Source organism: Pipistrellus hanaki (genome assembly GCF_964339955.1).
Source record: "Pipistrellus hanaki genome assembly, chromosome: 1".
Classification (NCBI taxonomy): domain Eukaryota; kingdom Metazoa; phylum Chordata; class Mammalia; order Chiroptera; family Vespertilionidae; genus Pipistrellus; species Pipistrellus hanaki.
In genome coordinates, this window is record NC_140503.1 from 98,766,285 (window position 1) to 98,781,577 (window position 15,293).

Sequence of the window (15,293 nt, forward strand, 5' to 3'; positions counted from 1 at the left end):
CCAGGGAGAACCAGGTTTGTTTTCTGCTGCCCTGCCTGCTCCGGAGACCACACTGTCTCGCTGGTCACCCCTGAGGCTTCACATGGACGAAGGCACCAGAGCTCAGAATGGGGTGGGAATGGGGGGGACACCTTGCCTGTCTGTCTTCCCGCCTCTGCCAGTGCAGGGCTCCCCAGGAGGCGCTTGTGTACACAGACTCCATTATCATCTTGACCATCTTCTCTAGGCTCTGTTTGGTGGGAGGAAGCCCTCGGGCAGGGTGGCTGTGTGGTACTGCCTGGCTGCCCTTCACTTCCCTAAGCTTCTGGTCCAGCTCCCCCAGCTCTGAAATCTTCCAATGGAGCACACACATGCCTTCTGTAGCACCCACTGTGTACTGGGCCCTGGGCATGGGGCAGGGTGGGGTGGAGAGTTTCTGGCCCTCAAGCACTCACAGGTGGCCCAATGCGAGGCTGTCCAAGGTAAGCTGGAGCTTGGGCCCCCTGCATCCCAGTGCATCTCACAGGTCCCTGGGACAAGAATCCCTGAGATCCAGAGCCATCAAACAGCTCAGTGAGAGAGTTAATATGTGTTCTGCTGAGGAGGTTTTTATGTCGAGCTGTAATGGTGTGGCAGTCACAGGTAAGGGGTCATTGGAGAGTGAGTGGCAGGGGAAGCCTTACCACACACTTGGGTGCACAAACAGCACCGCATGGCAAAGAGCAGAGCTGGTGTCCTCACCAGTCTTGGCCCCACTCCCAGAAGTCCCCAAAGGGAGCGTGGGGCATGGGAGTCAATCTGCCCCAGGTGTTAGCAGCACCGCCTGTGGTCCTTCCCAGCCCAGCTTGTTCCTTTCCTCCAGAAAGCATGCTGGCTTCCTGGCCCTCACTGCTCCCTCCATGCTCTGGACTCGAGTGATACAGTAGCCTGACTCCCTGTTCTCTCCTTGTCACAACCCGGCTCCTGCGGATGAGCAATCTTGTGGGAGCCCCATCTCCAAGCTCCCCTTCTGCTTTGACTGAGGGGCTGTATGGGTCCTAAATAGGGTCCCTGATTCAGACTATCTGGGTTCCAAATCCCAGCTCTATACTCTACTAGTCTGACTTTGGTCAAGGTATGTAATCTTGCTGTGTCTTCTTTCTTTCATGTGAATGGGGATGAAAAATGCAGGGTAGTTGTGTGCATGAAGTGAAATATGTGTAAAGTGCCTGCCACACTGTTAAATACCATAAAGTGTTAAAAAATAATAATTTTAATTGTCTCTGACCTGGTGTCTCCCATTGTTTACAAGTGAGGTTTTTGGCTGAAGTCCTAGAAAGAGTAGAGGCTTTTAGCCACATAGAGGTGGTTTTGAGCCCACAGTTTATCTCCTGGCCCAATCACACACCCTCTCTGAGTTGTTTCCCTGAAGGGTACTTGGAAGGGCTGGGGAGAAAGTGGGAAGCTCCTGCAGAGGAAGGCCCAGAGCTGATAGTCTCTCATTTGTGGTATAAACAACCTGGGTGTTTCTCAATGGGACCTGACTGAGGGCTACATGGAGGGGAGTGGGGGAGCTCTGATGGAGAGCTGAGGGGAGCAGGGCTGGGTCTCCCAGAGAGCTGGAGCCCTCCTCAGACTCAGGGCCCACCCTGCCAAGGGGGCTGTCAGGCTTGAGAGGAGAAGGCATCACTGTTGGAGGGCCTGGAGCTCAGCCTGCCCCACCCTCAGGTCCCTCCCTCAGGCTCTACATCTGCTAACTGAAGGGTGCAATCATAACCCTGCTGCTGTATTCTGCTTCTCTCCCCTAACAGCTGCCCTCAAAGTCAGAGGCCTCGAACTCAAAGCAGCCTCTTACCCACTCTTGTCCGCCTGCTCTGTGCATTGCCTGAAGGATGCTCGCCTCCACTCTTCCATGGAAAAACTTAGGGAGGGGATACTCCAGGAAGCTGTGGAAGGAGGAAGTCAGCCCTTCTACACCCTAAACACTACTCAAAGCCTCAAAGCTCCTGCACCATGCACAGTTTTGTTTTGTTTTGTTTTGTTTTGTTTTTATTTTACCCCCTGGGGGCCTCCCAGTGCACTAAGAAGACAGAACCAAGGGAGAGTGAAGGCCTTAAGTCACAAGAAGTGCAGTGATAGATCCAGGTTAGAACTCATGACCATGTTGTCAGCTGTCTTTCATCCTCCTGTTAGTTTTGGCCTCTTGTCCTCTTCCCTTCCCTATATAAGCTCCTGGGTGTCTCGCAGGAGGAACAGTAGGTGGAAAGAGACAGGAAGGACCATGAGCAAGGCCAAAGGAGCTGACTTCACTCAGGCACAGAAAGAGTTAAGCAAGCACCTCTCCTTCCTTCCACACCAGAGAGGTGGGTCAGGGCTAGGTGAATGGAGATGAAATAAGTCTTGGGGGGGGGGGGGGGGGGGGGGAGGGGGAGGCCCCAGGGGAAGGAGAGAGCTTTTAGCAAGTGGAGAGAGGCTGTCAGGATAATGGCTTTTCCTGGCACAGCTGACTCCTCTAGGTCTTGATGTTATTCTAGAAAATGAACTAGAGGGGCCTCTGATTCCACACAGAAGTAGAGAAGGGGACCAGCTCATGCCCTCCTCCCAGCCCCTATTCTGTGCCTACAGCTGGACACATGGGAGGCCAAGTTCTAGGACCCTTAGGTCCCTGAGGGAGTCAGGTCTCCGGTTATCTCAGAGCCCAGGGGCCTCTCCAAGACCTGCTTCCACACAGCATCTGCAAGGTGATGCCCTCCCTCTCTGTCTCTAGAGCTCTGGCCTGGCCTCTAGCTGGGCCTGGGAGAGCTGCTTGTTGGCCATGTCGCTGTCCTGGGGCTCAGACTTAAACCAGCCATGGTGGGGAGGGTTCAGAGGCACAGTGCAGCAGTCCTAGGTCTAAAGCTGCTGGGAAATGTAACCCCCACACCTGGCTGAGTGCTGGAGGGGTATGTATGTGTCTGACAAACTCTAGCCACGTGGCCCTGTGGAGGCCAGGCCCAAGCCCAGTTGTCACTGAGAGGAAAGACAAAGGACTTTGCTGCCTTTCTGTGAGGTCATAACTAAGGCAAATGTGTGGTCTGGCTCCCAGGAGCTGCTGCTGTGAGCAGAGGTCAGCGGTGGAAAAGTACAGGACATTGATGGATGGTGCATAGGCTCTGGAGCCACCCTCACCCTCCTCAGACCTCTGACCACCTGACAAGGCACACAAATCAGGGATGGAACTTGTGTGCCACTGTACTTGACCCTCCCCCCCCCCCCCCCCCACACACACACACGCCCGTGCTGCTCCAGAGAGGTTTTTGTGCTACAATGTACCAGATCTCTGACCCTATCCCCATCTGCAGCCCTCAAGCTGCCTTCCAGCACCCGCCCAGCCTGTCCTCTTGGTCTTTCACACTCCTCAAAGCCTCAGAGCATGAACAACTGTCAAGGTCTGGCCTCCTCCAGGGCAGGACTTTGGAAACCCAGGATGCAGGCCACCTGGCTTTTCCTAAATGCCAATCCCAGACACCAAGTTTGGCTGCTGGGTTCCCGACTGGGCAGACCCCTGAATCTTAAAAGACCAGAAGGATGCTCCCAGGGAAGGCAGACTGAGAAGGATCCTGCTAGGCAGAGCCTTTAGATGGGCCGTGGTAAAATGAGAGGTTTTGTGACCTTTTGACCTAGTTCACCATAGCCCTGTTGCTAGCTCACCTAGGAAACTTGGAGGTGGGAAAACAGGTTCAGATTAATACTACTTCAGCCTGAGCTTGGTGGCTCAGTTGGTTGAGCATCATACTGTGCACCAAAAGGTCACTAGTTTGATTCATGGTCAGGGCACATGCCTGGGGTTGTGGGTTTAATCCCCTGTCAAGAGGCAACTGATTGATGTTTCTCTCACACATTAATGTTTCTCTCTCTCTCTCTCTCTCTCTCTCTCTCTCTCTCTCTCTCTCTCTCTCTCTCCTCCCTTTCCCTCTTTCTAAAAAGATCAATAAAAATGTTTTTAAAAAAGATTGCTCCAAGCCAGATGCCAGGAATGTCATGATTGGGCATCAATCTGTCCTAAAAAGGCAGGGTAATTCCCCTCTACCTGGACCCTTCATGCTGGCCTCTGAGTCAGAAAGTCCAGCCTCCTCCATCCTCCAGGCCAAAAGGCAGCCAGACCCCCAGGCCACAGGCCTACCTCCATCCTGGAAGGTACAGGGGAAAAAACAAAAAGCCCTGCTCCTCGACCTAATAGGGACAGGATGGGAAAGTTGTCCCAGACAGGAACGGTTATCTAAGCAGGGTGGGCTAAGGCTGGATTCTTGTGTTTCTGACTCTTTGTCTGCTGGACCTGGAAGGGAATGTTTCCTGGAAGAGGCAAGGCTTGAATAGATGGAGAGAAGGGGGCATGAGCTGGCTCATGGGCTTGGGGAGGAGCTGGCTGGCTGATCCAGGTCTGTGGGTTGGAAGCATGGGTGAGGTATTCAGAGAGAAGAGCAAAGCTTGTGGTCCTCTTTGACCTCGTTCTCTCTCCAGCCTCCCTTTCTCCATGCCCATGGCATAGTGTTCTCTGGCCTTGGCCAAGCTCCCCTGGGATTGCCAGGCAAGAAGATGTGGCCGGAGCAGAGATGGAGGCAGGGAGTGTCTGGTCTCCCACTTCACCAGACAACAGCCCATCAACATCACTCCCATTCCATGTCTGCCCCTCTCCCAGCCCCAAATGCAGTTGGTCCTTGTAGGTTTTGAGTTCTTGGGAGGCTGCAGCTTAAGAAATGAGCAGAGCGGTTATTCACAGCAAAGCGATGGGCTCTCATTCTGGAGTTCACTTATTAATTGGACTTCAATGAACCATCACTGTGGCTGATGGTACGACACCACTATAGGTGGGTCTCATTTGAAAAAACTGACTCTGGAGCCAACTCCCCAGGCACGAGCGTGTTCCTCTCCCTGCACTGTGCTGCAGGGAGTGGGACTGCTCTGGAAATCAGAAATGGGCAACAGGCACCTCTCCCCATGGCAGCTCCTGGAGACACAGACAGGGGTATACTTTCCATATGGCCCAGGGAAAACCACAGGCAGTGCAAAGGCAGTCTTGATCCTCAGTCTGTGGGGCACTGCCATTCTCTCCTCTCCTGGGGGCACTTCCTTGTTCTCTGTTGAGGCAAGAGATGGATGGTGCAGGGTCAGAAAGGGCCCATGACTGTGCCATCTGCCAGCCTTTGAAATGTCCAGCAGTGGCTGCCCTGTGGTCTAGCTGGGTGAGGGGTCCTGGGAGCCATGTTCTTAGGTAGAGGGGGAAGGGCCAACTGGAAGAAATGACAATCCCCTTGTCGAAGTAGAGGCCTGGATGAGATAGTCCAGGGAGATCTTGCCATGACTTGGGATCCTTCTCAATGGGTTGCTCTGAACATCCACTCTTCTGAATATTCCCTTTCTTACAAATGGCGCCTTAGAGGAGGAAGAATGTGGGTAGGCATAGAAGAGAACTTCCCAATCTCATAAGAATCACTTGAATCACCAGAATCACTCTAATTCTGGTTCTTGGCCTAACACACATGGAGTTCAGTTCAAATTCTGAAGTCTGGGGCATCTCAGATACAGAGCCCTGCTTCCTGCCCCTTTCCACAAATAACAGCCTTCCTGGCAGGTCCTATTACCCAATGCAGGGGTGTGAAGCCTGCTAGCTGCCTTCTGCTTGGGAGACTGTGAGCAAAAGATGAGTGAGTTAGATTTATCTGTGTATTTGCCACCCTCCCAAACCAGGCTGTGAACTCCTTGAGGACAGGGACCCACCTTGACACTGTTGGAACTGTTCCCAGCTCCCAGTCTGGGCACAGTGAGGCCCAGCAAGTGTTTGTGAATGCAGGAAGGGACCCCTGGAAACTCCCGTGGAGACAGAGGCAGCCCCTCCTCTCTGGCTCTGCTAAGCCAACCCCGGCCCAGACTGCTGGACCCTGCTCTACACAGTGCAGCTCCTCTTTATTGTTCTAGAAGAAGCTCCTGGGCTGGGAGAAGGGCTCAAATCCTCTCAAAGGAAAAGAAGGGGTGCCTCTCAGACACATATAGAGGACATATAGCTACGGAGAAGTCACTGGCAAGAAGAGGACAGCAGCGAAGCTGGATGTGGACATTGTGTCTGAGCGGGAGGAGGAGGCGATGAGGAGAGGCCTAGAATCCTAAGCTGAGGCAAGTGGTCTGCAAAAAACTGGCCCGTTTTACATAGCCACCTGGATTTCTGGATTATCTTGAAAATTTGAGAGAGCTGCCTGCATTCTTCCAAGGCAGAAATCAGCAGGGGTGACTCGGGTTGCTTTTCAAAATAACCTGTGTGCTCTCCAGTTCACCTCAATCGCCTCGACTCTCTATTGCATCACACACCTGGCTGACTGGAGCACTAACGCACTGACGTTGTCTTCCCAGGTACCATTCCTCTGACAGAAGCTCACTGTGTGTAAGGACCACTGATGACAGAAATGGGAAAGGCAGAAGCAGGAGGAACTATATTGGAACCCAAACACCAGCTTCCTGCCCAGTGGCCTTCCTCACTTTTCAATAGATGCTGGGCCATCTAGCATCTGACCTTGAAGCCTATGGGGCCAGACAAAGGCAGAGGGAAGCCAGACAAAGCCTGGAAGGAGGATCAAGCCTCCTAGCTACTCATAGTGTCGTGGGAGGCAGGAGAAGCCTTTCCAGAAGCTATGCCCATGCTCAGAAACAGCCTGGGCAGAATACTATGGGGACACCAGGAAGGCCCCCTGGCCTGCCTCACTGCCTGAGATCTCCTCACAAGTACTTCTCCTGGTAAGCTTTGCCCTATTGGATTGCTCCTTTGGGATCCTGGCACTTCTCAGGGAGAGCTCATGCCTTTTGGGTCTGAGTGAGTGTTTCTGGCATGAGAAGATGTCAGGGGCCTGAGCAGTGGTGAGAGGGGGAGATCTGAAAATAATTCTTATGGCTTCAGTCTGGCTGGGGGCGTTGCAGACCAACCCTTCCTTAACCACTGATGTCAGCTGTGTTTATAGTTCTGGGATACAGGGTTGTTCTCAATGAACAAAAATTCTGAAGCTCTAAGCATAGAGGGACTGACATTATGGGAAAGCCAGACCACCTTGTAAGCTCGGGAACCTGAAGGGGAAATAAGACCCCAGATTCCCAGGTCCTGTGCTGGGCCTTCTCCTTCACCATGTGCCTCTTCTGACAGGCATCCTGCTGGGAGAGGGAAAGAGCCTGGGCCCTGCCAGAGCAAGTGGCCAGTGGCTAGAGGGTCATCTTCATGTGCTCCACTCCCACTGGCAGCCATGTGACCTCAAGTCCCTTTATTGCCTGGGGTCTTGGCCTCCTTGGCTATCACATGAAGCCAAGGCAACCTGCCTCCCAGGGCTACCGCATTAGAGCCGGCGTGTGGAGAACCAGGGTCTGAGTGAGCATCGCCATGATCACTGCCACTGTCACAGTGAATAAGGATTAATTTCTTTTGCTGAGCCCAACTCTCTGGCTGCTGAGATAAGCCTATGAGTCATGCCAGGCCTCAGTCTACTCCACCCAAATCTCTGTCCTCTGAGGCTCTTTGGCCAAGGCCCATGGCCAGACTGGGATGGTGTGAGCAATCCAGATCCTAGCGGGGGGAGAAAGGAGGGCAGAGTGGTGTCCTCAGACTTCTCTGGAAGTCTGGCTTCGGGCCCTGATGCAACAGTCCCCTTCCAAGTGGGCAACTGTTGCATAAGGATCAAGGCAGGGACGAGGTGGAAAGAACCTTTGGATTCTGGAATCCTGGATCCTGGCTTGGTTACCTACTGGTTCTCTAACTTTCACCTAGCTCACAGGACTAAGCAATAATTAAATGATGCAAAACACACACAGACACATTGAGCACGTTTGCCAGGTATATGGTAGGCACTAGATAAATATAACCTTTCTCCTTCCTCTGTTACCAGGACCTTAGACAATTGTCCTACACTCAATACCTTCTTCAGTTAGTCGCCAGGGTGTGACCAAGGTCAGTCTCAGTCTGGGACCAGGGTCAGGGCTCTCAGGTTCATCCAAGAAAACCAACGATCCTTTGAGTATGACTAACTGACCCTGATCTGTGCCCCTCCCACCAGGGCCGGGGCTAAACCAGGGCAGCCCTTCCCCTCTCAGTACTGGCTCTGTCCCTGCTCATTTGCTCTGGGCAGTAGGCAATCAGAGAAGTAGCTACCAACTGTCAACTCAGCCATCCAACCTTTGGCCGGTGGTCAGAATCCCACAGGCTGTCTCCTGGCTTGCCCCTTCCCCACACCCTGACCTCTTGGGTACCCCACCTGTCAAGATCACTATCCTCCTGGTCCCTGCTGTGTTCTGACTGGTAGGTCTCTCTGTGCCAGGATGGGAAACAGGCAATGCTCAGGGACCAGGAGCTTGAGACAGGTCCAGACCAGTGAGGGGAGACGTCAGGCCTGAGCAGATCTGGGTGTAGAATATGTTTTGGGTAATAAAGCTGGGACTCCTGTTCCCAAGAACTAAGGCTGTTTCCCAGGCCAGAGCACAGCCTGGAGCAGCATGGAGGCCAGCCCTCACCACCTGACCACGGCAAGATTGAAACTCAGAGAGGAGCAGTGACTGGCCTGAGTTCACACAGTGAGTCAGGGGCAGTGGGCCAGACTCTGGGTTTTCCTGATACCATTCTGGTTTTTCTTCTTTGCCCTGAGGCTTTCTTCTGATAGGTCTTACATGCCCACAGTGAGTGCTGCTAAGGATACCCCTCACCTCCAGGATATCCCTCACCTCTGTGTCACTCTTTACCAGTCAACATCTTTCCCATTTGGCTCTGCCATCTTCACAGTCCTTTGAGATGGGCTCCCAGATGAGGTATTCAGGCACTGAGAGGTAAAATAACTTTCCCAAAGTCACAGAGAAAGCTAGAAATGGAGCCAGATTCACTCATTCACTTGTTTATTCATTCATTCAATAATTGTTGACAGCTTCCTATGTTCCAGATACTATGTAGGGATGGGATGGTAAGCAAAACAGAACTAGTGGTTGCTTATGGAACTAGTCTGGCATAATGGGGGAGGCACTAAGGAAGATTAAACCAATCTATATAATAAAGAGCCAGGGTTGTAATGACCGTTACTACTGAAGGCTTGACCAGATGGGAAGTCGCACTGACTTCCTAGGGGGTTGTGGATCAGGCCTAGAGAGAGGCCTGCAGAGAGAGAGGTAGGGTCTGTCCATAGCCTCTGTGGCAGCAGTTGATCAGAATTTGCCTCTCTTTCTCTCCTGGCCAGGCCTCCATTTCTCTCCAGACCTCCACCAGGGCTGCTGATCAGCCCTGCCTTTCTGATCAGACCCCATTGATAGGCCCAGAGATGCTGACTGGCATAGAAACTGACCAATCAAAACCAAATCTGGGTGAATGTAAGGAGCCAATGGCTGGCTAAGAGGCGGAGCTTTTGACACTGACTGGCATAGAAACTGGCCAATCAGAACCAAATTGGCTGGCAGAAGAGGGCAATTGGGGGCAAGATCAAACTAGCAAGGGAGGGCAGTTAGGGGAGATCAGGCAGGCAGGCAGAGAGAGGGGTTATGGGCAAACAGGCAGGCGGGCAGGTGAGTGGTTAGGAGCCAGTGGTCCCAGATTGTGAGAGAGGTGTCTGACCGCCGGTTTAGGCCCATAGGGTTTGGGCCTAATCTGGGGTCAGACATCCCCCGAGGGGTCCCCGATTGGAGTGGGTGCAGGCTGGGCTAAGGGAATCCTACCCCTCCCTGCTCTGTGCATGAATTTCATGCACTGGGCCTCTAGTAATCACAAAACAGCACACAAAACGTAAAGCTATAATAAGGGGGGAAGATTTAGACTGGCCTGGGAAAGTTTGGGAGGGCTTTCTTGAGGAGGTAATGACTAAGCTGAGATCCTGTGAGGGGAGGAGGGGAAGGAAGTATGTTCTGGGAGAGGGAGTGTGCAAAGTCCTGGAGTGGGAGGGAACAGGTCTGCTCAGAGAACAAAGAGATGTCTGGAGTGGCTGGAGCAGAGAGAGTAAGTGAATGTTGGTGGGGGGAGGGTCATATTAAGGGGCCAGCAAAGACTCACTCATGTTGTGTCAGGAATCCTCTTTATTCTGGGAGCAATGAGAAGCCATTGGAGGGTTCAAATAATTAGTTCCTTTGGTAGTACGGTACCATGGTATCAAATAGTAACTTGCCTTGGAAGGGGGTTTGAAGAGGAGCAAGTACCAAGAGCGGAAGAATAATGTAGTAGCCTAAGGTGGTGGAGCTGATGGAGAGAAGCAGCAAATTCAAGGTACGAGAGAAATGACACAGCTTGGTGATGGACTGGATGGGGTGAGAGAATGTGATTTGATACCAGGATGCGGAAGAGATCATGTGGAGAGTATAGAGAAAGAAGAGCAAGCGAAGGCTGAACCCTGAGGCAGGTCAACATTTAGTGCCAGGAAGAAGAGATAAAGGGGTGGTGCACAGAGAGGAAAATAAGAGAGGGGACATTTTGGAAATTTGCAGGAAAAGAAAGGGTAGAATGAGTGGTCCTGAGGGGTTAATACCCCAGAGAGATCACAAAAGGTGAGATGACTGTTGGATGTAGGATCAGGCATGATGGTCACTGGGGACTTTAGAGAAAGCTGTTTCAGTGGAGAAGTGGGATCAGATTGGAAGCAAGCCAAGGGCTCAGATGGAAAGAGGCAGAACCTCAAGATGAGCTAAATGGACCTGTTGGCCTGGAGGATGCATCTTATTATTAGACTAGAGGATGCATTTTATTATAAGGTGGGACAACAGAGAGCAGGAAACTAAGTCTGGTGCACAAATTCATGCAGGGGTGGGTCCCTCAGGGTGGCCTGTGGGGATCAGGCCCCAGCTTGGGCCCCCAAGCTTGCAGCCCTGCAGCTCTGCCTGATACCCTACTGTGGCCTGGCACTACCTCCTCACCTGCTCCACCATCCTGCCTTCTGGATAATCTATCAGAGCAGGGGGCCTCCACCTGGCTCCCTCAGTGCCTGGGAGTCTAGTGGTGCCCCCCCCCCCCCACTGGTCACTGTCTGTGGGGCGATAAGTGGGGTAATCAGGGCCCCCACTTGCACCCACCTTGTCCTGGCACTGCCCGCTCACCTGTTCCACCATCCCACTGCAGTCCCACTCTTGTTTGGGGCCCATCGGGGCGGTAGCACCTTCACTGCCAGTGCCGCATTGCTGACACCCCCCATGTTCTGCACTGCCCCCTGGTGGTCAGCGCATGTCATAGAGAGTGGCCGAACTCCGAAGGGGACAATTTGCATATTCAGCTTTTATTATATAGGATAGCTCAAGGCTGGAGCCTGCATAGTGGTAAAGCGGCCACATGTTCCTTCTTAGGATCTGAGCCCTCTCCAACTCTCCTCTAGTGGGCTGATGAATGAGTAGCTTGGGCCCTTGTGCTTCAACCCCAACTTCACCCCCTATCACCACGGGTCTGCCTCTGCTGGGGATGCAACAAACCCAGAGAGGAGGGCAGAACTGGCAGACACAGGAATCCCCAGCATCCCACCTCCAATCTGAGATGAGACAGCAGAAACTAAGCCAGGAGACCAAGCTAAAGGCAGCAGAAAACACAGGCAACAGGAAGAGAAGAAAAAATATTTTTGAAAGAATATGAAATTATATGTTTAATATATGTTAATATACTATTTACTATTAGTCAATATATAAAATATATGTAATATATATTTTAAGCATCAAAATACTCATCGTGAGAAAAATAAAAAGGCAAGTGGAATAAGTAATGCTCATTGCAGGTGTGCATTGTATTGTTTGGAATCAGACATTGTATTGTTTGGAACCCAGTTCTTCCCAGGGTTTACAGCTTCTGAGGGCTTGGTCCTCCCTCATGGGTTCCTGCCTAGAGCTGGGGGCTCGAACTGAAGCCCCTTTCAGGTCCCACCAGCTGGGCCTTCCTTTTCTGAAGCCCTCTCTTTGATTCATTTGCATCTCATTAGCGCCTAGCCGCCAGGAGGCCTGGAACGCAGCTCCCTGCCCCCTCCGGGTGAAGAAGGGTGCTGGCGATGCGCTCCTCCCGCCCCCACATCCCACACCCCACACCCCAGCTCCTGCCCAGCACAGCTCCAACTGAGCGTTCCCATGGCAACCGGGTGAAGGCACAGGTCCTGACGCCTGTGGAGGAGCAGCGGGCTGCCGAGCTTCCCCGCCTTCCTCCTCCCCCCCCCCCCTCCCCCCCCCCCCCCCCCCCCCCCCGCTTTGGCCCTGCCGCCGCCGCCGGGCTGGATTGGTGATAGGCAGGGCCTCAATCTCCCTAGATGATGGGCGATAATTGGTTTATGGAAATAGCTGAGCAGAGACCGCAAGCTCCTCGCCAAGCCCTCTCTCTGCGACACCTGTCCTTCCTCTCCGCAGAAATGGATTTGAGGGAGGAGAGGGGAGGGGAGGGCCTGGGAGCTGGGCAGGTGGGGATGGGGCTTTTGAGACAAGCAAGTGTTTCACCTGTTGGTCTCCAGCCCACTGTCTATCCTTCTTTCACTCTATGGGGTGCAATAGTTGTTATAGTAACCTGGTGTTTGCTTCAATTGCTCTTTGGCCTCTAAGTCTGTGCTCAGGCTTATGCTGGGTGCATTGTCAGAGAATGTTCCCTGTCCTGAGGAGCCCTAGTGTGGGGAACAGAGGAGCAGCACTTTTTTACATAAAGTGCATCTGACCAGTTTGATACTGCCTGGGCCTCCCTGAAGGGAGAGCTCAACTTTGGCAGCTGCCAGAGTTGAGGAGGCATCATGAGCAAGGCTTTGAAGGTGGGGTTTCAGCAGGTGTTGGTCAGGCACTCTCCAAAAGAAATTGTGCAGAAAAGCCAACAGACAGCACTGAATGATGCTGTTATTGGTGGAGGAGGGGAGGAGGGGGGAGGTGTAGTGGAAGGTCCTGGTGGCTCCCAGTTTCTACAGAAGGGGCTAAGGAATGGCAAACATGGGGAGGGGAGCACTGCATAGTGCTTTATAATCAGGATTGAGCAGATGTCCAGTATCCACATGGAAGGTTGGCTGGATGGAGACTATGTAGCCCTTTGATGCCATTCTGAGAGAAGTGAGGTCCATGAGATTGGCAGCAGACATGGCATGGCAGGCCTCACTTGGATACCAAGCTATGAGAAGTGTGTACCCTGACTACAGCTAGCTGGAGGGGATATGGCAGTGCATTACAAGACAAGAACTAGAGAAGTCCCTGTGGTAGAAATGACCAGAGAGTAGTGGGGGCCAAGGAGGAGGATGGTAGGTAAGGGTCTGGAAGAGGTAAGGCCCGGAACTTCTCCTTCCTTTGACCACCCTCACCCCTCTGCATCCAGGGCCCTGCCCCTAAGGTCAGGTTGTGTCCAAGCCCAGCCCAGTGAATTGTGAAATCAAGGAGTGGCCTGCCCTTTCCTCCCTAGCCCTGGTGAGCAGCTTCCATGCAGCAGGAAGATGCTAGGCCTCACATTTGCAGAGCCACCCAGCCCCTTGGCATTCCCTCTGGGTATCACAGCCCCAGCCCCAAACCTTTGGGTGCTCATATTCTAAATAACCATACTGGTTTCTGCTCCAGTGGACACCAGGCCCTGACCCACTTTCAGCAGCTACTTACACTACTACGTATGGCCAAGGCACAGAGCCATCTTTGCAGGCAGGGAGGTTGGTGGCTCCATGGAGTGTGACTGTGATAATCTCCTTAGTAGAAGGAGACAGGTGGCTGATGACAGATTCCACAGTCTGGGAGGTGTTTGGGTAGTTCTCTGGGCCCTTGGCGACCTGTGAGGAGTCCTCTGGGCCCTCGGTGACCTGTGGGGAGTCCTCTGGGCCTTTGGTGACCTGTGGAGAGAGCCAGGGCTGAGTGGCCTCCTCTTACTGCCTCCTGGTAACTCTTGTCTCTCATATCTCCTCTCTAGATAGCTGTTTCCAACTGTCACTCCCCTACCCAGTCTGGAACTAGGGTTCCCAAAGGGGCAGTCATCTTTGACCCCATTTTCTCCTCACCTCTGCCCCATAGCCCACACCTCTCCCAGTTTCCCTGCTGTCTCTCCACGGGTCCTGGGTCCATCATTTCTTGCAGAATGAGAGAGGTCACCTCCCTTTCAAGTCCAGTCCCACCTCTAAGCCCTTACTTTTGCAGGTACCCTGCCTGTAATTCCCAAATCCCTCCTGCTTTTGGGCTCCTAGCAGTTGACTTCTGTCTCTCCTGTAACCCCACCCCAGTTCACCTCAGGTTCCCCTGTGCACTGCACTTTACAGTTTACAAAGCTTATCCACGGAGCCATCCAATATCTTAATGAAGATGAATGATTTGTCTGTCCCAGATGTCTGGTCTATCTTCAACCTAGAGAACCCCGTAGACCAAGAAGGAGGAGAGAGGTGCCTACCCACATGTGATCTCCTGGGCTGGTTGCCCCAAGCAAACTCATATGCAAGGGCTCAATAACTCAATAGTTTGTGGATTCATGGTCCAAAGGACCATGGTGATGAGAGCTGAGAGGAGACAAAAGCTACAGCTTGGGGCAGTCAGGGAAGGCAGCTGGGAAGAAGAGGCCTTAGAGCAGTGGTTCTCAACCTTCCTAATGCCGTGACCCTTTATCACAGTTCCTCATGTTGTGGTGACCCCAACCACAAAATTATTTTTGTTGCTACTTCATAACTGTAATTTTGCTATTGTTATGAATCGTAATGTAAATATCTGTGTTTTCTGACCCATAGGTTGAGAACCTCTAGCAGGGTTGCCTAAGACCATCGGAAGACACAGATATTTACATTATGATTCACAACAGTAGCAAAATTACAGTTATGAAGTAGCAACGAAAATAATTTTGTGGTTGGGGTCACCACAACATGAGGAACTGTGATAAAGGGTCGCGGCATTAGGAAGGTTGAGAACTACTGCCTTAAAGGGTTGGGAGAACACGCATGGGTGAAGCAGGGAGGACAAATGGGAAAGCAGGACAGATCTGAGGCAGCTGAGTGGAAGGGGCGGGAGCATTCTGAGGCCCAGGACAGGCTCAGAGTGTCTCGGGAGGCTTCAGGGAGTCAAGGGACGTGGCAGAGCCCAGCATTTATGGGTGAATAAACAAAAAAAGCAATTAAGAATCAAGTAAAACACTGGGGGTGAAAGAATGTGGACATGGGGCTGCTGTGACTTGGGGTATCTGGGTCCTCTCTCTGCACTAAACCACGGACTCTCTCCCTGTGCCTGGAGTTGACATTGACAGTTGACCCAGATTAAACTGGCAGGAAACCACCCCCACCCTTCTATCTTGCTTAATAATTGGCACCAGCTGATGTGAGGGGCCTTCTGTTTGGGAGAGAGGAGCAGTGGGCTTCTTCAGGTTGGAGATGGGGTGCTAGGGGGCCACTGGGAGCTGACCCTATTATCTG

The 15,293-nt window shown here is 52.5% G+C and overlaps 1 protein-coding gene across 1 annotated transcript in view; it reads right to left on the minus strand.

The window, feature by feature from the left end:
* CCDC33 (coiled-coil domain containing 33) overlaps positions 1 to 13,881 on the minus strand; it is a gene marked incomplete at both ends in the record, with an annotated part of 91,659 nt that extends 77,778 nt beyond the window's left edge. Inside the window, 2 exons of the mRNA XM_084880291.1 lie at positions 13,516 to 13,739; positions 13,846 to 13,881. Of these exons, the coding sequence (XP_084736417.1) occupies positions 13,516 to 13,739; positions 13,846 to 13,881 (260 nt within the window). The remainder of the gene's footprint in view (positions 1 to 13,515; positions 13,740 to 13,845) is intronic.
* Positions 13,882 to 15,293: the final 1,412 nt, after the last annotated feature.